Here is a 19854-nt window from a genome sequence, read left to right on the forward strand (position 1 = left end):
TCAGGTGCGGCCGGGTGTACTGTTAAAACCCACACGTTACATCTTACAACGGATATGGTATGAATGTTTTGTAGTAATAGATTTTGGTTTTTGTGTGTATGAGTAATAATAAACTAGTAGTAACCCACCCAAGGTCTAGCCGGTTTAAAATGTCGTAGTGCTCTATCTATAGCGGTAAACCACCTAGGAGGAGGAGGAGGAATGGTGTATTTTGATATAGGAGCCACCTGAAAATTCTCATAGAAATCGAGAGCGAGAGGAAGAAATAACAAATTGCTATGAATCAGCTGGATCAAAAGATTTAGGAACATCCAATAGCTCGTGAAACGAAAATGAAGAGACAAATTGATTGAACAGAACTTATATATATGTATGACTCTCACCCAATTTCACTCTACATAGCTTGAAGAGGAAATGAACTGATTGAACAGTACTTAAAAAGATTTCATCACTCTACATAGCTTGAAGAGGAAATGAATTTGACTGAATTAACTGGACTGTGATATGTACACAGTACAATAATTCCCATTAATGAATATCTCCCACGCACACCCACGCAGAGAACAACAGCCTCCTAAGCGACCAAAGCTACAAGGATGCTTCAAAAGTTGACCTGAAATGAAAATTGTAAGTTACAGTATTATTCTAAGATAAGATATTCATGCGTGGTTCATTAGAAGATTAGGAAGTAGTGAAAGATTCTTACGGTAGTTGGGCCTATATGGCAAGACAAATCTCAGTTACGGTAGTATTGGTTTGCTGGGTAAGGGAAACGAGTGGCAACTTGGCTGTAAAAAAGTTCAAATATAATGAGAATAACGTGAAAGGTAAAGATAATATAAACTAATTGAGGATCTCTATGAGCAGAACCTGAGCAATCCCAAAAGACTTGTCGTCACCCATTTTTTCATGTCAAGCTTGACTGAAGAAATGAACATGCCTGCGAACTCCATTATGATTATCTGACAAAGAAGGCACAAAAAGAGAGTATATATAGTTTAGGGATATATAAGAAAAGCAACAAAAGGATAAAAGTTGGTGTTCACCTTGTACAGAGGACTTACCTGAGATATAACACTTGAGGTTATTGTAACGAGAAACATATTCTCTCTAAGGACTTCTTTCAAGGTTTGGTCTATGCTTTGGATTTCAAATTCATTAAACATCTGCGTTATTTTAAAAAGACATAGAGATTATCAACATATTCGCATATAAACCCTGATTAAACGAATGGGAAAAATCGGACATTACCAGGCAGAAGACAAAGGAATTGAATATAAACGTGTTCATCACTTTTTCAGCATTGCTGGTAGGACCATGCTTCAGCTTCAGTAGCTTCTCAGAATTTATGAGTACCAGCGACAGCACTAGGTAAAATACCTGGAGGTAAGGTATTTCATGAGTCATGACAGAAGCATTATTTAGAGGTCTCCAAGTCAGTGTGTGTGTGTCTCTACTCTATATAGTAATCATGTTTTTGTCTCAATCTCATATAGTTAATTAGTTATGACCAAGGAATTGCATTTTAAACTATGAAGGAGTAAAAGAATTTATCGGACATACCTGTGTTATCAACTTGGACCACATAGTCTTGGTTATAAGAGGGTCTCTGAAAAAAAGAGACGGACAAAGGCATACATATGTATGATCAGTTTGCTTATATTCACGTACAACAGATAGTGTGTTTTAATCAGAACAGCAAACTCAACAATTTCTTCCAAATTTGCGGCACCAAAACTGTAATTTCTCTTTCCAAAGACAACTATATACTAACTTATTAATCAAATCAAAACCTTAATCCTCTTCAGATTTTTATACCTTATACCAACCGGTGGTTTTCCCATTAGGTGGCGATCAGCTCTTGGTCGGTATGCCAATGCAAATGCTCCTAAGATGTCGATAATAAGATTAAGCAACAGAAGCTGCATCAGGGAAAAGCAAAAAATGGGTTAGGGAAAAAGGTTTCAAATCGTGGTAAAGCTGGATTACAAGATGATGAAGTAACAAAGGGATAACATTTTTTAACCTGCACGGCGTTAAGTGGAAATGCATCATAAAACACAACCTCAACCACACAGAGAGTTAATGCTGATACACTGACAGTGAGCCGGAATAGGATAGATCTCTGGATATTGGTGTATAGCGATCGAGACCATACAATACACTGCATTATCCAAACAAGCCTCTAATATCTTATCAGAAAGATTTAAACGAAATTTCACTGCCAAAAAGGTCATTGTTGTATGCATTCTATAAGCCGCTACTGCCCAAGTTTATCATTTCAACCAAGCATATAATAAACCAACCTTGACAATCGTAGCAAAATAATCGTCCAGTATAATGATATCGGAATTCTCTTTTGCTGCTGTGGTTCCTCCAATTCCCATAGCAAGGCTAACATCCGCCTGTGCAAGGAAAAGTGATGATGGACATGTCTTTCTGTTTAGAATTCATGTTCTCTTTGAAATAGTGTGATTAGTTTTTGAGTTTAAATATTGATAATTACAGACCGCGAGTAGTGTCTTTGAATCATGTATTCCCATCCCAGTGGCTGCAACCACATGCCCTATTCTCGTCAGTGCTTCGACAAGCAGAAGGTTGTCGCTAGGAGAAGATTCAGCAAGAACCTACACATAGAGTAGTGTGTCAGTTTCTAACTCAATCATGTTCTTGAACCAGTCGGCTAATATAGACCTATTAAAAATTATTTCACTCAGCAAGGTGTGACAATAGATACCGAACCCAACTATCTTATCTCATGATTCCAGTCATCGATGTTTCATGATGTGCAAAGATGAATATATACGTTAAACAATAAATATAGAAGAATGGATTCATACTAAGATCTCTCCGGCGATCTGCTCTCTCTCTAGATCGGAAAGGTCACGAAATCGGGCTCCTGTCCTTATATTACGGCCAGATACATCCCTCAATATCCCACATTCCATTGCTTTCGCTTGTGCAGTCCAAACGTCTTCGTCTGTCACCATGCAAACCTGAAATCAACAGCTTCCACTTAAAACGTAGACGAATATTAAAGGTGTCACTGCATAAGATAAAGTACCTAATAGTCGGTTTAAATATTACTATGCCAGGCCCAAACTCAGTGAGAGATAGCAAACTGTTCGAGTAGGAAATCATTCTCTACTAATCAAAGTTTAGAAACTTCAAGTTTCATGCATGAGGCATAATAGTTATACAGCCAGTAACAGAACCAAAAAAAATATAATCATGGCACCTTAACACCTCCGGAATTGCACAGTTGAATCGCATCCCTTGTGTCTGTCCGGCAAGGATCCTGCATGTTATTCAAAACGTTGGATAAGTAATGTTAGTAGTGAGACTTCATAGGCTTTGATGAAAATGGAATCAGGTACCAATTCTCATTGATACTAATTTAAGATTTAGAATGAGTGCTGAAAATGTTACCTTGATACCAATAATAGCCAACAAAACAAGGTCTTGAGGTATTAGAGAAAGTTCCTCATTGGTTGGAAGACTTCCTAGGTCATAGGGTTGATAAGCTAGTGCAGCACAACGCAGTCCTTCCTTACACATGTTTTCAATTGTTCCTTCAAAGAACTTAAGAGAGAACGGACTCTTACATAAAACTCCGAACACGAAATAATAGTGCATTTTTCTAGGTTCATATACAAACCTTTCGTTTCTGTTCATCAATAGTTCTGTGGTTTTTGGCCCCATCCATATACCATTCGCATTTACTCAAAATTACTTTTGCAAATCCTTTCCAATGAACGTGGGCTCGGGTACCAAGCTAGAAATGAATAATAATATAAGGATCAAATATAGCATAAAATATGCACGCAGATTTACAGTCAAGCAATTCCAGATTCTAACAAAGCTGCAACAAAGTATCTGTGTCAAGTTAAAACAAGTATATATGTGTGTGCGCACGGGTATATATCTGCTCAACAACAATATAGACAAGGTTATGTTACCTGTAGTGCCACGCCTCCATATTTCTTCTTTGGATTGAATGGTATAGTATGATGGACTAATGAAGCTGACCTAACATCATCAAATTTCATTCCCAACTACAAAATAGTAACTAACAGTCAGTAGTAATAAGCATAATAGCTATAGCAAATAGTAATGTTAAATTAGAAAGAAAAAAAACCTTATTCCCCAAGCGAAGAATGGCCTGTTCTGTCGGTGATCCATAAACCTCTGGTACAATGGCTCCCTATAATTAAGTATGAACTTACTAAGAATAATTCATATTACAGTTTATATCCAAATCAACGCTGTAATCCAGGACACTTACCGTTTCAGTAACAACACTGCCATTTGTATTTTGGGCAATGCCTTCAATGATTAGTTCTCTAAGAAACGTGGGAAACTGTGAAACATCATCCATATCTTGCATTCTTCTTCCTCCAGCCCAGACATCGACCACCGACATCTGCTTAGCAGGAAATAAATGCTTAAAAAGGTACTCAGGAAGAATAAGAGGAAGAAGGAAAGAGATTAATGCAAATAAAAGAAAACACTTGCCTGATTCAAAGTTAACAGATCCCATTCTTTCACATGCAGAGAGTCTTTGCACCTGAACAACATTTACGGTAGTAAAGCACACGTTGATGCTCTAACGACATTAGAAAATGGGATCTAAAAGTTGAGTACCAAAATTTTGTCTGTCATCATTTTTCTCATTGTCTTTGCAAGGCTGATGGAAAGAGGAAAATGATAAGATGAGAAACATGAAGAAAGTAACTGTCGTGAGAAACGATGTAAATTGCAACGAAAAAATAGAAGCAGGCATACTTTAAGTTATGCCATTCTTCGAACAGAAAGTGATTATGCACTATATTACCAGACTACTTTGCCAGTTTTAAGGTAATTCACTAGGAATTTTTTATATATATATTTTAATTAAACAGGTTTTCAAAAGGAAAAGAGACTTACTTCAAGCGAACAACTATAGACAGTCCAACAGGCACTGCCACTACGATTGTTGCAATCTGGAAAAAAAAACATTTTTTGGCAACCGCCAACGAAATTACAATAAAAGACCATATGTCATTACTCATTACTGTAGCCACAAAGGTAAATTCAGCATTCCCGTACCATAAAACTCAGGGATTTGATCACAAATTCTGTTGCTTCATGGGCAGAGGTATGTCCGTGAATAAACATTGGAGTTCCATCTGACTTTTTGGTCTTACCACTAAAGTATCTGAAATTAAATCGCAAGCTTGTTAGGTCCTTATTGAGCTGGAAATATTAGATCTGAATGCAGAACAAATGTGCAATGGGTACATTGTAGAGTAAAGAAAGACTTACAGGCCCAACTGAACAATAACGGCAACTGAAGCAAAGAAAAGGACTAAGCAGTTGGCAGAAATCGCAAGCCATTTCAAGTATCCCTAGTAAAACAAATCACAGATGATAAACGCGCAAACTGTTATAGGTAGCAAGAAATTAATAATCAATATAAAACAGACCTGAAAGGGCTTTTTTTCTTCAGTCTCATGTCGAATCTCCTCCATCTTTAACCACCATCCAGTGTTCTTTCCAACAGTTGTAACCTTAATACACGGGAAAGAATAAAGTGAATCAGAAGATCAAGAACCATATACATAGAAAGCAAGCATAGAAACAAATCTTGTAACTGACAAAGAAAAAAAAATCACACAGGGTATAACTATGTTGTTGCCCTAATTCCAGGTTTCAGAATTTGCGTTTCTGCACTCCCCACAAAAAACAATTCTAGATTACTTCTTTTCTCTCAACTTCACTTTATTCAAGATCAATCAATCTATTGCTGGCACTAGAAGAAGAGACAGCATTGAGGCAAAGAAAGAGAAGCTGTATGCAGAAACACGGAATAGGTTCCAATGAATAATTTTGTTGTGAAGAAACAGTTATAGTTATAGTGTTTATCAACGTGACTTAACTAACCCTTTCAACATAGGCCTCATCTTTAATAAAAGTAGCTATACATCTATGAGATGGATGTGTCAAGCATAAAAAAAAAAAATTAAGATACGTGGCTCGAGAGCTTACCAGCATTGTACCTATGCCTTCTATAAGTTTTGAACCAGATAACAGGAACGGGTTACATTGAAGATCTTTTTGAACCTGCTAATTGAAAAGAGAGATTAGAGATACAGGGGAGGTAATGATACAGGTCATCAACAAGGGTACAGTACAGCATACAATTTCGTCTGAGCCAGTAATTTCTTGCTCGTCAACTTTCAACGAGTTTGCAACAAATAGGACACCATCTGCAGGTACCTGCACCATTAATCAAAAAATCGCACAAATTGTGAAGTTCAAGACAGACAAGCCAAAGAAATATTTCTGTTGAAAGTGTGAATCTTACCTGAAAACCATTCTTGAGGGGTATAATATCGCCGACAACAATATCATAGATAGAAACCCTGACTCTTCTGCCACCTCTAATAACCTGCAACCAAAAACGTTCAGCACACATTGTGGGTTATACAGAAATGACGAACTGCAGGAACACACCTCTAGATACACGTTTCTCTTCTCCTCAGTCGACTTTTCAAACCAACAAGAATGCTTGTACTCGGCGATAGCTGCAAAATAGGAGACAAACAAAATCAAAATCTGATTGTTTCCAACTTTCCATATTCACTCTTGTAACTCAAGAACATGAAAGATTGTAGTTACGATACCTCTCACAATGATGTCAAGAACAGTGGCCAAAATGATGCAGGCTTCTACATACCATCCATCGAGGACACCCTGCAAGTTTCATGAACATGAGATACAGAAAATAAACTCAGACAGATAATTGAAAAGAGCTCAAATCTAAAAGAATCCCCCTTGACAAAGAGCAACACCTAAACAAAACGATGAATCTACACCAAAGGAACAGTATTATAACCAACGAGATAATCAGAGTAAACAGAAAATGCTAATGTCAAACATAATTACCAAAGAAAGGTTGTACCGATTATAAAAAAAAAAAAAAAAAAAAAAAAAAAAAAAAAAAAAAAAACCCACCATTGTGAAAATCCGCAGCAGCAAAAAACATAGAGCAGCAAGCATGATAACCAGCAAATGAGGAGACTGGCTAGCTCTCCAGAGAAAGCACTACAACAACAACAACAAACCAATCGAACAAAAAAAATTGAAACGCTTTCGCAAACTTTAAAAAACATAAAAACCGAAACTTTCTGGTCTAAGAAACTGTTCATACCCAGAAACTCTTCCCCTTTCTGCAAGGGTATGTGTTTGACCCAAATGTGTTCCTGCGATGCTGTATCTCCTCATCGTGCCGATCTATGCCCAGTTTCAAGTCAGTCTTCAGTAGGTTTGATAACCCATGAACCTGTGAATCATCATCATCATCATCATCATCATCATCATCAAATCAAATGGGTAAAATCAGAATAAAACCTAAGAGCAAAGAATCAAAGAAAGAGATGATTACCCCTTTATATCGATTCAAAGCTTCAAGGCTACGATCTTTGACTAGTTGAACGAGTTCTTCCAATCCAATCCCAAAATCACCTGAAGTTGATGGTTCTGTGCCAAAAAAAAATAGAAACGATTTTTTATTTCGGTTTAATTCGGTTTGAGTTTCGGGTTAAATAAAATTGAAAGGTTCGATAGTCCGGTTAGGCGGAGATAACAAGAAAAAAAAAAAGTTTAATTTACGAAAATTGGGAGTAGGAAAAAAAAAATACCGTTGTTTGCTGATTGTTCTGCTTCTTGGTGGTCACGTACAAGCTTATTACAAGAAAACATTCAAGATTAGTGAAACCAGATCTGAAAAATCTACTACTAAACTGAGATCATTTATTACGCTTACTGATTGGTCAGGTGTTGGTGTTGTTGTGTTCCTCGTCAACTTCTCGATTACCACTTTATAATAAAACGCTTGACATACTCCTTTCAACGTACTCTGTACGTAAGATCCGTACAAAACCAAGTAAGTAATGACTAATGAGCTAGGCGGCCTCGAGAAACTGATTTATTTCAACGTGCAAGTAAAAAGTAAGCTCACCTTTCTCCACGAGCCGGGGCGACGACGATCGGTAGTAACGAGACCGGATTCCAAGTCGAGAGGTGCAATCTCAACTGAGCTGCCGCCTAGGCGCCCGTCGTTACCGACTTCGCAATCTCCGCCTGACGTCGACGCATCTTCAGCTTCAGGGAGAGAGCCACCACCAAAATCTTCCGGAAAGTGCTGTGGAACTGCAACATCGTGGCCGGCGCCGTGACCAACCTCTACATCTCCCGGCCCTCCTTTGGGAGCTGGCCTCTTCCAAAACAAAAGCGTTGATAGTTTGAAAACTACCATTGAACGTCCTCTGTTTCGATAGGATTATGGTGTGTGGGAAGACGAGACAATGAGAAGCCACGGAAGGAAATCAAAAAACTCAAGAGAAAACGATTTTTTCTTTTGGTGGATATTGTTGTTGTGAGCTATGATGTTGGGGAAAGAGAGTGTTTTATAGGTGAAATATGAAAGAAAGAATAAAATAAATTAGTTGAATATAAAAATAAATGAATATTCATTTATGATATTCCTTACTTATCCTCGAAGAAGATACGGTTTGAGAAAAGGGTTAGGTGATCATGACTTGTACTACCTGCTTAAACACTACAACATAAATTTGTAAATTTTAAGTGTGTCACATAATAAAAGCTCGACTGGTAATAATGTGCCCACATTGCATTTGCAACAATTGCCTAGAGTTCAAGTCTTTTTCATGCCTCTAATTTTCTATATATATAACTCGCTTTTGGTTTTGACTTTTGATTCATTTCTAATAAATCTTCTGTTCACTTTTTTTTTTATGATAACAAAGTACATGTATCTTTCAAACATTGTTTTAGGCATTCGTTACTAGCTATATTTGTGCATTCCTCTATGGTAACAACAACAAAAAATTTAACATTCTAGAACCCCTTCGAAAAAAGAAACAAAAAAATGAGGTGAGTGTAACGAGTAAAAAAAGCGTATCATATCAAACGAAATGTTATTCGTTTCCCACATGTATACTAATTTTGATAAGATAACAAAAAGAGAGGGAGAGAGAGAGGTGACCTGGATTTTGGTGTCCCTTTCTATATATAAAAAAAAATTCATGTGGATGCCCATGTATAGTTTTTGACTTGTACATTTTGGCTTGGTGGAATTGTGGGTTTGGTAGGTAACAGCTTTACAAAATTTTATAGATATATAATTTTAAAATTTACTAATTACAAATATGTTACTAAATTTTTTACTACAAATTCACTCTCAATTTTTTTTTACGGTTTTTACGTATCGTTATTTTTTCTGTTTTGTACTATTTCATAATAGTTTACCATTTTATCTTATACAATTTATCAAACGGACATATTCTTCCAATAATATAGTTTTGAACTATAAAACAAAACAAATGTAATATATAGTAGTAAAAGTAGTTTCGATAATCTGGATAATCGTGTATATTCCCGTATAGTAATGATACTAGCTGGTATATACTTTTTTCCTATTACAAATAGTGGAATTTCTTAAATCTTAATTTTAATTAAACAAAATAATTTGATTCATATAGACTAACATTTTGAGTTCGATCTATTAGATATATTAGAAAGGTCTTTTTTATCAAAAGAAGAACGAAAAAGCATGTAGGTGTCCAACCGTTTGTAGCGCAATCTATAATTAATGAAATAGTGTCAGAATCTGCAGATACTTGTGTTCGTGCCGCCACCACTTCTTTTCCTTTGAATTGACTATCTTGTCTCATCGTTTTCTTCTGTTTTCATCTGACTCAATAATATTTTTATAGTCATTAAACAACTAATTTTATGATTAATTATTATAATAATTCCCAAAACGACTCATACAACACACGCTCAACCCAACATGGCAACATTCTTTCATCTTTCAATAACTTTGTGTGGTTTGTGTCAAGCCTTGTCAAGTTGCCAATTTTCATTTGATTAATAATAAAAAAAAATTATAGCTGTAATGAAGATTCTACTCTTTTACTTCTTTAACACAATTAAGTCTTCTTAATTCATACAAACAATCACACAAAAATGTGTTATATATATGCTGAATTTGCTTATTGCATCAAGTTGTCAAATACTAATCAGATTAGTTTTGTAGTCATTTATTTTTCTTTGTCATTTTGTTAAAAGTCCCAACATTGCAACCGCTTGTATTTTTTTTTCTTTTAATCAGAAACGAGACTTGTAAGGACATGTACAAAAAAAGAATACAGAGAAAAATCACTATTTTCTCATAATAATGAGCACATCGCACAAGCTGGGCAAAAGTCAAAAGTCATGCTAAACGACTCAAGAGGACTATAAATACACTCAGTATTTAATTTATTTTAGGGGAAATAACAAGATTTTTTTTTTTTTAGAACTTTTATAGTATGCTTGAAGAGATACGTACGTAATATAAAAACATTGCTTTAGTTGAATTGAAAGTAAGCAAATTGTAACCATGTGCTCTTTCCTCCATTATGGATCGTTTCTTTTAATGGTCAACTTTTTCTGTGTTGACTAATCAAAAAAATTTCAACATTTTAACAAAAATACAATCTATATACAGTATTACTATTATTAGCCCTTAAGGCCATCATTAATGGGGGAACACATGGTGTGTTCTAAGCCCAAAAAAATCAATAAAAAAGTGAATAGTGGGCTTAGATTAAATTTTCTGATCTTAAATGAGAACTGATCCAAGCCTAGTTCTCATGTGTCGTGGCTTCACGTCATTGGTCGAGATGTTTTGGAAAGAAAGAAAAATTTTCATTTCTTCCCTTCACCGTCGAAGGTCAGTTTTCCGGCAATTGAAAATCTCACGAGTTCTTCTGGTGTTCATCATCGCCGTGCGCTTTCCTTACTCCGTGCTGATTTCTCCACTTCGACGCTGCAGATTCCGCCGTTCGATCACCAGCCGCGTCCGTATAACGGTCCTTCCGCCGATGAAGTTTTCCAGAAACGGAAGAAGTTTCTCGGACCTTCTCTTTTCCACTTCTACCAAAAGCCTGCACGTTCATCATCTCGTTGAATTTGATGTATTCTTCTGCTGATATCGAATTGAAATTTTGATTTTGTTGGTTTTTGACCGATCGTGATTGTGATCACTACGCAATCGGATGTTTCTGATTTGGGGGTTTTCGAATTCATAAAACTGTAGCATAAGTTATGATCAATTTGTTTGGGTTCTGTTTGTTCTAATAGTAGAATATTTGTGGGGATTTGATCAGTTTGACACTAGCCATAGTTATTAGAGTTCAAACCATAACAATAGATTTGATCTTGATTGCAGTTTTCTTCAGCTTCATGATCCATGTTGTGACCTAATTGGATATGATAATACTGATTATATCTTGTTGTTGTCCTGCAGCTTAACATCGTTGAAGGCAAGATGCAATACTTGTTTGATGAGAGTGGTAGGCGATATCTGGATGCATTTGCTGGAATAGTCACTGTCTCATGCGGTCACTGCCATCCCGATATTTTAAATGCTATTATGGAACAGAGCAAGCTACTTCAGCACGCTACGACCATATACCTGCATCATGCCATTGGCGATTTCGCTGAAGCATTAGCTGCTAAGATGCCTGGAAATCTTAAGGTACTTGAGATTTATTTTGATGAAGTCTGAAGCAAGTCGAGAACTATGATGTAAGTTAGGTTTCTGTTGTTTGCTTTCGGATGTTGATGTTTGCTTTAGTATTACCAAACCCGTGATGTGTGGTGGTTGTTCTTTGTTTGGATTTTTGTTTAGGCTAGTTTGATAGCTTTGTGAACCCGTGATGTTGCTATGTACTCGTGAATGAACCCGTGATGTTTGCTATGTCTTTGCCTTCTTTGGATTTTAGTTTGATCACTTGTATATATGAGATGAGAAACATTTGCTCCTTGCACCAACACAAACATTTGCTCCTTGCATGAAAACAAACATTTGCTTCTCTCTACAACAAAAATATTTCCTTCTATAACCAAAATAAAATATTTCATTCCTTCTCACTGGTGTTTTCAGGCTGCCTTTAGTTGATGGTTGCAGATTGTTGGACCGTTTAGTTTCAGAGTGGAGTCTGGAATTCAGATTGATCTGAAGAATGGAGCTAACCCCGTGACTGTAGATAAGACAGTATTTGCTATGGAATATGCTATTCAAGTGCTTGCTTCTGCCAAGGCTGTTGCTTGGTTCTCCCACAACAGAAAGAATTCATGGTTGAGCTTCGTTTCTTTGAGATATAGTATCAGGACTTTCCACTCAAAATGTCTAGCTTGATCCTATGAAAATTGTAGTCGTCTTGCAGAGAAGTAAATAGACAATGTTTGATTTTTTTTTCAGTTTCTTATGTTAAACAGAAGAATGATTTAATAGAAGGGAAGTTTACATCTTACATTATTTCACTATATCTTTATTCTAAGAACACCATAATTAGTTCTCCCATTTTTTTTACCTATGATCTTAACAACTGATCTAACATTATTTTCACTATATATTTAATCTAAGAACACAAAAAAAAGTTCTCCCATTAATGATGCCCTAATAGTCATTTTCTTTTTTTTGACAGCACCCTTAATATTCTATATAAATAAACATTTATGAAGTGATAAGTATAAAGTATATGTCCATTTTATTTTTGATAAAATCAATTATTAGAAACTTAATTGTAGTATAATCGATTGAGATGACGAAGGCGATTGAGAACTCAACGGTGGCTTGTTCTAGATTTTGCTATGGGCATGCGTGTAGGTACTGAGGGATGAAGAGGCGGTCTCTCTATTTCTTGGGTTAAGGGTGGGTTTGTGGGACGGATCGGAGATCTATTTGTCGGTGGGACTTTTTGGATTTTTTGGTGTCTAATTTCACGATTCAGTTGGATTTGGAGATTGACGGGTATGTAATGGGGGATCTTGTTTTTGGACAGTATCAGGTTTTTTTCTCGATCTCGTCTATCTTTTGTGATCTGGTTTTTGATCGATTGGTGATTTATTCTCTAAGGTTTGCGGCAAGGATAACTTTATGCCCCAAGTATGGTATCTTTCTGAATATTGCTTCTCGGGGTATGGTAAGGAGAAGCTTAAGAGTTAAGAGGGCAAGATTGGATTTGGTATGGCTTGTGATTTGCAAATCTCCTTCTTTTAACGGTGAATGGGCAATGGAAGTAGTATTTATTCATTGGTATGGGTTTCTTGGAAAAATCAGTTCCTTTCTTTCGTGTCTTGGTTTTCCTTCTTCTCGCTTCAGTTTTCTCAGTATACTGTTTTTGTCGAAGGTTATGGCTCAGTTAGTGGCAAACAAGAACAAGGGTTCCCTGGTTCGTACCGATACTGTGAAGATCTCAAACTCGGTCCTGGCTTAGAGGATTCAACAATTCTCTTGGGAGGGTGTTGAATCCGGCTGCTCAGGGAATGGAGTCTTTGGTGGCTAATTTTCCAAAAATATGGAAGCTTGAGGACAAAGTGATGGGAGCAGATCTGGGGAACTATGTGTTTCAATTCAACTTTGAGGACGAGGGTGATATCCAGGCTGTTTTACAGAACGGTCTGTACCATTTCGATGGGTGGATGGTGTCATTGGTGAGATGGGAGCCAATCATCTCTTCTTCCTATCCTTCTGCGATTAATCTGGGTGAAGGTGACTAGGATTGCCATGCATCTTTGGGAGGTGGTAACTTTAGAGGCAATCGGTAAGAAAATTGGCAAGATTCAAGAGGTGGATGAGGAGTCGGGGAGTATTTGTGTTACACTCAATGCTTTTAACCCTTTGTTGTTCAAGCTGGTGGTCCCTTTCGATACCGGCGATGAAGTGGTGGTTTCCCTTGACTACGAGAAGCTGGTGGGTTTTTGTGACCATTGTTCAAAGCTAACTCATGATAAAAGATTGTGTCCTGATTTAAACAAGGTGGTTAGTGGTCACGGTTCTGAAGACCACTCGGATAAGCGAGGAGGGCAAAGGCAACATTTTCTTGTTAAGCAAGAATCGCATCATAATGTGGGAGGTTGGGAAAAGCCAAGGAAGCATGCAAAGAGAGCTTTGGATTTTCAGTCTTCGGATGTTGGTGATTATGGTTACTTCCAGCAGCAACATGGTGTTATAAGTGGTCCCTCTGGCACTTGTCAACACGAGCGCTCTCAAGGTTCGGTTTGGGGTTCTCAACGGAATTTGGGTGAGGATGCTCTTAATGAGGTTGAAGTGCGACGAGACTCTCATTTGGGTGGTGGAGAGAGGTCGGGTAAGGCTCTTGTCATACATCTTAACAGGAAAGTCGTTGGACCGGCTTGGCCGAAACCTTTGTATAAGGTCAAACGGCTACCCACTAAGGATTCAATGCAGGTAGGGACAGGTAGCGGGGTGATGGACCCAGAGGTTGGAGATTCAAAAATCGATATGGGGTTGGAGGGATTCTCCCATAAGAGAGATGGTATGGATTCGACGGCTATGGATTTTGAGGAAGATACGGATAATCTTCTGGAGGACGGGGAGTTAGGTGACATTGTTAAGAGTGATACTACGGTTGTTCAGGAAGAGGATGCTCCTCAGGATCATGGGTCTGAGCTCTTAGCGGGTCAAGGGTCTAAGATGGAGGAGGGGGATGAGACGGCCAGAAAGGTATTTCTTCTTTTCCTGTTTCTGTTGGCATTGATGTTGGGGTAGTTAGTAGTGCCATGTCCGCTTTTACTTTAGGGAACCAGAGTGGTAACCGACAGAGATATTTGGGTTCACATGTTCTTAAAGTTATTAGTAGTCCTAGGATAGCTCCATTGTCTTTGGCTTATCCGGGAAATAAGCTAAGGCTTTGTCTAATCCTGCAGGTGAAGGGCATAAACTGAAGATGGTGGGGAAACAGACCAATTCTGCGATGATGGGTAAACCATGGGATGGTGGTCGTCAAGGCAAAAAAGGGACGGTGGCTCTCCCAAAACCACCGACGAAACCGTGAAAATCTTAAGCTGGAACTGTCAAGGCATAGGGACTGACTTGACAGAGGACTATTTGGGTGACTTATGGAGAAAACACCGACCAGGCATTTTATTTTTATCAGAGACAAAGAAATGTTTTTCTTATTTACAAAAATTCTAGAATAAGTTTGGTTATAATAATTTGTATTATGTTGATCCACGCGGTTCTAGCGGTGGTTTAGCTTTGTTTTATAAGGATGAAATAAAACTTTCTATTTTATATCAGTCTGATCGTATTATTGATGCTAAAGCATTTTTCGGAAACCAAATTGTTTTTCTTTTCTTCGTTTACGGCGATCTTGTTCCACAACACCGTGTCGAAGTTTGGGACAAATTATTGGGTATTGGCTCTTTTCGGGTTGACCCTTGGTTTATGATTGGTGACTTCAATGAACTTGTTGGAAATCATGAAAAACGGGGTGGGAACTTACGTCCACTCTCTTCCTTTGTGCCTTTCTCATCTATGATTCGTCATTGTGGCATGCTCGAGTTTCCTTGTTATGGGGAGCAATTATCCTGGCGAGGTAACCGATGTAATAATCAGGTGGTGCGGTGTCGTTTAGATCGTGCTTTGGGTAATGAGGACTAACATGATTTTTTCCCAAACTCGAAGGTAGATTATTTGGAGATGGTTGGTTCGGATCATTGTCCTATCCTGGCAACTTGCCTGCGCACAATTATGCGACATAGCAGGCAATTCCGTTTTGTTAAGCGTTAGTTGGGGAAGGATGGTTTTTCAGGGGCAGTCGAGTCAGGGTGGAGTCGTACAAATAATTTTCGGGTACCGGGTTTTGTGGATTAATTACGGAACTGTAGAAATTTGATCTCTTGGTGGCGAAAGAATAATTTTTGTTCCGGTCCATCAGTAATTTCTTCCTTGAAGGCGGCTTTACAGGAGGCAAATTCGGGCGATCGAGGATAAATTAAAAGAGGCATATAGGGATGTGGAGTTGTATTGGCAACAAAAAAGTAGGAAATTTTGGTTGAGGGTCGGGGATAAAAATACAAAATTTTTCAATGCTTCAACTATACAACGACGGGTGAGGAATAGGATTGTTGGCTTATTCGGTTCGGACAATGTTTGGGACGAGTTTGTTTTGGGTATGGAAAAGATTGCCGTAAGTTATTTTGAGGACCTTTTTAAGAAATATGAGGTGAGTGGCATCTCAGAGATGGTTCAGGAGGTTCCTTCAATTATTACGGGTGTTATGAACAGAGTCTTGACAAGAGAAGTTTCGAAGGCGGAGGTTCATAAAGCTTTTTTTGCTATGCACCCGGAGAAAGCTCCAGGTCCTGATGGTATGACAACCTTATTCTTCCAACGGTTTTGGCCCTCTTTAAAACGGGACCTGGTGGCTTTGATTAGAGAGTTTCTTCGAACGGGTCTTTTTGATCCACGGTTAAATGAAACGAATATATGTCTAATCCCTAAAGTGGATCGCCCGCAGCGTATGTCAGAATTCCGGCAAATTAGTCTATGCAATGTTAGCTATAAGATTATCTCGAAAGTTCTATGTTTTAGGCTCAAACAGGTTTTACCCTCTTTGGTCTCGGAACCTCAATCGGCCTTTGTTTCGGGTCGTTTGATTACGGATAATATTCTTGTTGCCCAAGAAATGTTTCATGGGTTGTCTACTAATAACCGCTGTAAGTCGGATTATTTGGCTTTTAAAACGGATATGAGTAAGGCATATGATCGCGTAGAGTGGGATTTTTTAGAAGCGGTTATGCTTAAGTTAGGTTTTGACAGGAAATGGATTTCTTGGATCCTCTGGTGCGTTTCTTCTGTGTCGTACCAAGTGCTTATGAACGGTCAGCCTCGGGGTTCTATTCTTCCACAGAGGGGCTTACGTCAAGGAGACCCTCTGTCAGCGTATTTGTTTATTCTCTGCACTTGTCACCGTATTTGTCCTCCGATTTTTCATTTGTTGTTTGCGGACGATAGTTTATTTTTTTGTAAAGCTAAGGAAGCTGAATGTAACACGATAATGGAAATAATAGGTAATTATGGGAAAGCTTCCGGACAAGTGGTTAATTTGGAGAAATCTTCAATCATGTTTGGTAAGAAAGTGCCGTTAGAGTTGCAAGCTCAGTTAAAAACAGTTATTGGTATTTCGAAATAAGGCGGTATGGGTTCTTACTTGGGTATCCCAGAAAATCTTCAGGGTTCCCACATTAAAATTTTTAGTTATGTGAATGATCGTTTGGATGAACGAGTAAATGGTTGGTCGGCAAAATATTTATCGAAAGGAGGTAAAGAAGTTATGATTAAATCAGTTGGCGCTCCCGTCCCATGTGATGTCCTGTTTCAAATTGCCGCAAGAGCTAACTTCTAAACTCACGAGCTCTATATCAAGGTTTTGGTGGAAGTCTTATGATAAAGCTCGAGGTATGCATTGGGTTGCTTGGGTTAAATTGTGTAAAGACAAATGTGATGGAGGGTTGGGTTTTCGAGCTTTGGAGCAATTTAATGATGCGATGTTGGCTAAGCAGTTCTGGCGGTTAATTTAATTTCCCACATCCTTAATGGCTCGGGTAATGCGGGGTAGATACTTTAGGAATAAACATCCTCAATTGGCCAAAAAACCTTACTCTCCTTTGTTCGTGAAACGACCTGACCCGTTTTTTTTAAAAATAATAAATAATAATAAAATAATAATAATAAATAAACTACAACTAGTGGTCCCATACTCACTAGCCACCTAACCACAATCACAAACAACAGCGGAATAACAAATACCAATATCCAATAATACTCCATAATAGAATAACCAATATCCAAACATAACCATTCCAATGTCAAACAACATGAATCAAAGAACCGGCAACCTAGCAAGTTCTAAAGACCCAACTCTAGCAACCTAACAACGCCAGACAACAACCAGTCGAGTCTCTAGAACATCCTCCTCTTCATTGCCTTGATTCCAAGATCACACTTTGCCTTTACCTGCACCACAAACACAAATTGAGATGCATGAGTATTTGATAAATACTCAGTGAGGCAATCCTCCCATCTACTGGGCTATACACATAAGCAACAATGATCTCGCTGGAAGGGAGGTGTCGACCGACACCAGCCAAGTGTCGACCAACACTGGCATTGGTGTCGACCGACACTACCCCACAGTGTCGAGCGATGCCATTCGGCTGGTGTTGACCGACACCAAGTGGTGTTGACCGACACCAAGTGGTGTCGATCGACACTCCACCTGCAACTGCCATCCGCTCGAACCCGAGAGTCGAATCCCGCTTCCCAACCTCTTCCAAATCGTCCAATACTCAAAACCATGCCGGAATCATCCTTAGGAACCTGTAGCAACCAATCCCCAGCAAGAAAACACACAAAAAAACAACAAACAAGCAAGAACAAGGAAATCAAGGGCTTAGATTAGCCATGGTCATGCACTCACCTCTTTTCAGGAGGTTTCTGAACCACGGCAACGAATCCCACCCTCCTAACAAGCCTCTAACTCCTTCCTAGCCTTGGATCTCTCAAGAAACAGCAAGGAATCTCACCAATCTCTCTCAAAAGCTCAAGAACAAAGCTCTTCTCCCTTTTCTCTCAAAAACAACAAAGCAACCACAAAATAAACTTCAAAAACCCTTCTTGCGTTGAAACCCACTTAAGTATCCCGGTCCAATGATTTTCCTTAAACCAAACCGACCAAAATCGACAATTAAATCAATCTGGTCGAACCAGAAATAAGTGGTGTCGACCGATACCACCATGGGCGTCGATCGACACCCACCCCCAAAACGCAGAGTTTTGGTTCGCGGGCATTACAGTTCGCTTGGAAGAGTATTTTTTCAGCTAAAGGATTAGTGGAGCAGGGAGTTCGGTGGGCCGTTGGTTCTGGTTGTAATATCTCGGTTTGGCGTGATCCATGGATACCGGATCATCAGCCGCGCCCTGCTAATGGTAGAGGGAGGTTATTGCATCCTAATTTTATGGTTAATCACTTAATTAACCCAGTCACGAGGGAATGGCATTTGCCTATTCTTGAAAAGTTCATAGATCCGACAGATATTGTGCTCATTCGGAGTATGACGGTTAGTAAATCATATAAACCGGATCGTTTGATTTGGCATTATACCAATTCTGGAAAGTATTCAGTCCGATCGGGGTATCAACTAGCACAGGAAATGCTCATGGAAGTTGAATACGGTCCGTCGTGCACGGCTCTTAGGGCACAAGCTTGGAAACTTGAGATCCCTCCGAAGGAGCAACACTTTTTCTGGCAGATTGCGTCTGGGACTCTCCCTGTGTTGGACCGGCTAGCCCACAAGGGTGTCGGCTGCGATGTTATGTGTATGTGGTGTGGGTCGGGGGCAAAGACTATTAATCACGCTCTTTTTGAATGCCCCCGTTCGCGGCGGGTTTGGGAGGTGTCTCCCGTTGGGCCGGTCCTAGACGGATTTCCTTACGGCTCCGTATATCCGTATTTGGATTACATTTTTTGGCGGGCAGCCTCCCAGTCCGGGATCTCAAATTTAAATTACCGCCTACCCTGGATTGTATGGTCCATTTGGAAAGACAAGAATAAAAAAGTTTTTCAGGGAATAGAAGCAGAGCATGACAAATTATTGTGGGAGGAGGCCAAGTCCTTCTCTGCAAGACATTTACACCCACCTCCACCTTTGGAGGTACGGGACCCCACCCCTCAATGTCAGATAGATGGTTTCTGGAAAGGTTCAGATCCTTTTGTGGGGTTGGGGTGGTGGTATTGTAGCAGCCAAGAGACGACTTTATCTTTGGGAGCTCGTTGTCTCCGGCGTGGTCTTTCTCCGCTACACTCAGAGTTGCAAGCATTAATCTGGGCTATGGAGTGTCTCCTGGCGGGGGGGTCTTGATTGCCATCTATTTGAGACAGATTGTGCAGAGTTAGTTGCAATGGTGCAGTCTCCTGATGATTGGCCAGCCTT

The 19854-nt window shown here is 38.9% G+C and overlaps 1 protein-coding gene across 12 annotated transcripts; it reads right to left on the minus strand.

The window, feature by feature from the left end:
• Positions 1 to 345: 345 nt before the first annotated feature.
• LOC147922949 (calcium-transporting ATPase 8, plasma membrane-type-like) lies at positions 346 to 8422 on the minus strand. Of its 12 annotated transcripts, none has more exons than XR_015588172.1 (34): positions 8003 to 8422; positions 7808 to 7900; positions 7683 to 7725; positions 7427 to 7521; positions 7193 to 7324; positions 6997 to 7086; positions 6666 to 6735; positions 6496 to 6566; positions 6347 to 6430; positions 6181 to 6258; positions 6028 to 6102; positions 5466 to 5549; positions 5305 to 5387; positions 5089 to 5197; positions 4927 to 4982; positions 4645 to 4687; positions 4512 to 4567; positions 4286 to 4444; positions 4139 to 4204; positions 3960 to 4055; positions 3659 to 3775; positions 3430 to 3582; positions 3239 to 3298; positions 2841 to 2996; positions 2511 to 2627; positions 2307 to 2405; positions 2027 to 2164; positions 1819 to 1922; positions 1564 to 1609; positions 1252 to 1380; positions 1065 to 1166; positions 871 to 962; positions 707 to 788; positions 346 to 613 (listed from the first exon to the last, which is right to left on the minus strand). XR_015588172.1 is itself a non-coding variant. In XM_087497603.1 (33 exons), exons 17-32 carry the CDS (start codon positions 4421 to 4423, stop codon positions 737 to 739), a joined length of 1665 nt encoding a protein of 554 aa, XP_087353729.1. In that variant the 5' UTR covers positions 4424 to 4444; positions 4512 to 4567; positions 4645 to 4687; positions 4927 to 4982; positions 5089 to 5197; positions 5305 to 5387; positions 5466 to 5549; positions 6028 to 6102; positions 6181 to 6258; positions 6347 to 6430; positions 6496 to 6566; positions 6666 to 6735; positions 7193 to 7324; positions 7427 to 7521; positions 7683 to 7725; positions 7808 to 7900; positions 8003 to 8421; the 3' UTR covers positions 346 to 613; positions 707 to 736. The 12 variants fall into 12 exon arrangements, 10 of the variants coding, with proteins under 10 accessions (XP_087353729.1, XP_087353724.1, XP_087353730.1 ...); XR_015588173.1 differs by having other exon boundaries at positions 2027 to 2221; positions 8003 to 8421; XM_087497603.1 differs by lacking the exon at positions 6997 to 7086 and having other exon boundaries at positions 8003 to 8421.
• Between the last annotated feature and the right edge of the window lie 11432 nt (positions 8423 to 19854).

Source organism: Camelina sativa, chromosome 18 (genome assembly GCF_030686135.1).
Source record: "Camelina sativa cultivar CO46 ecotype springtype chromosome 18, ASM3068613v1".
Classification (NCBI taxonomy): Eukaryota; Viridiplantae; Streptophyta; class Magnoliopsida; order Brassicales; family Brassicaceae; genus Camelina; species Camelina sativa.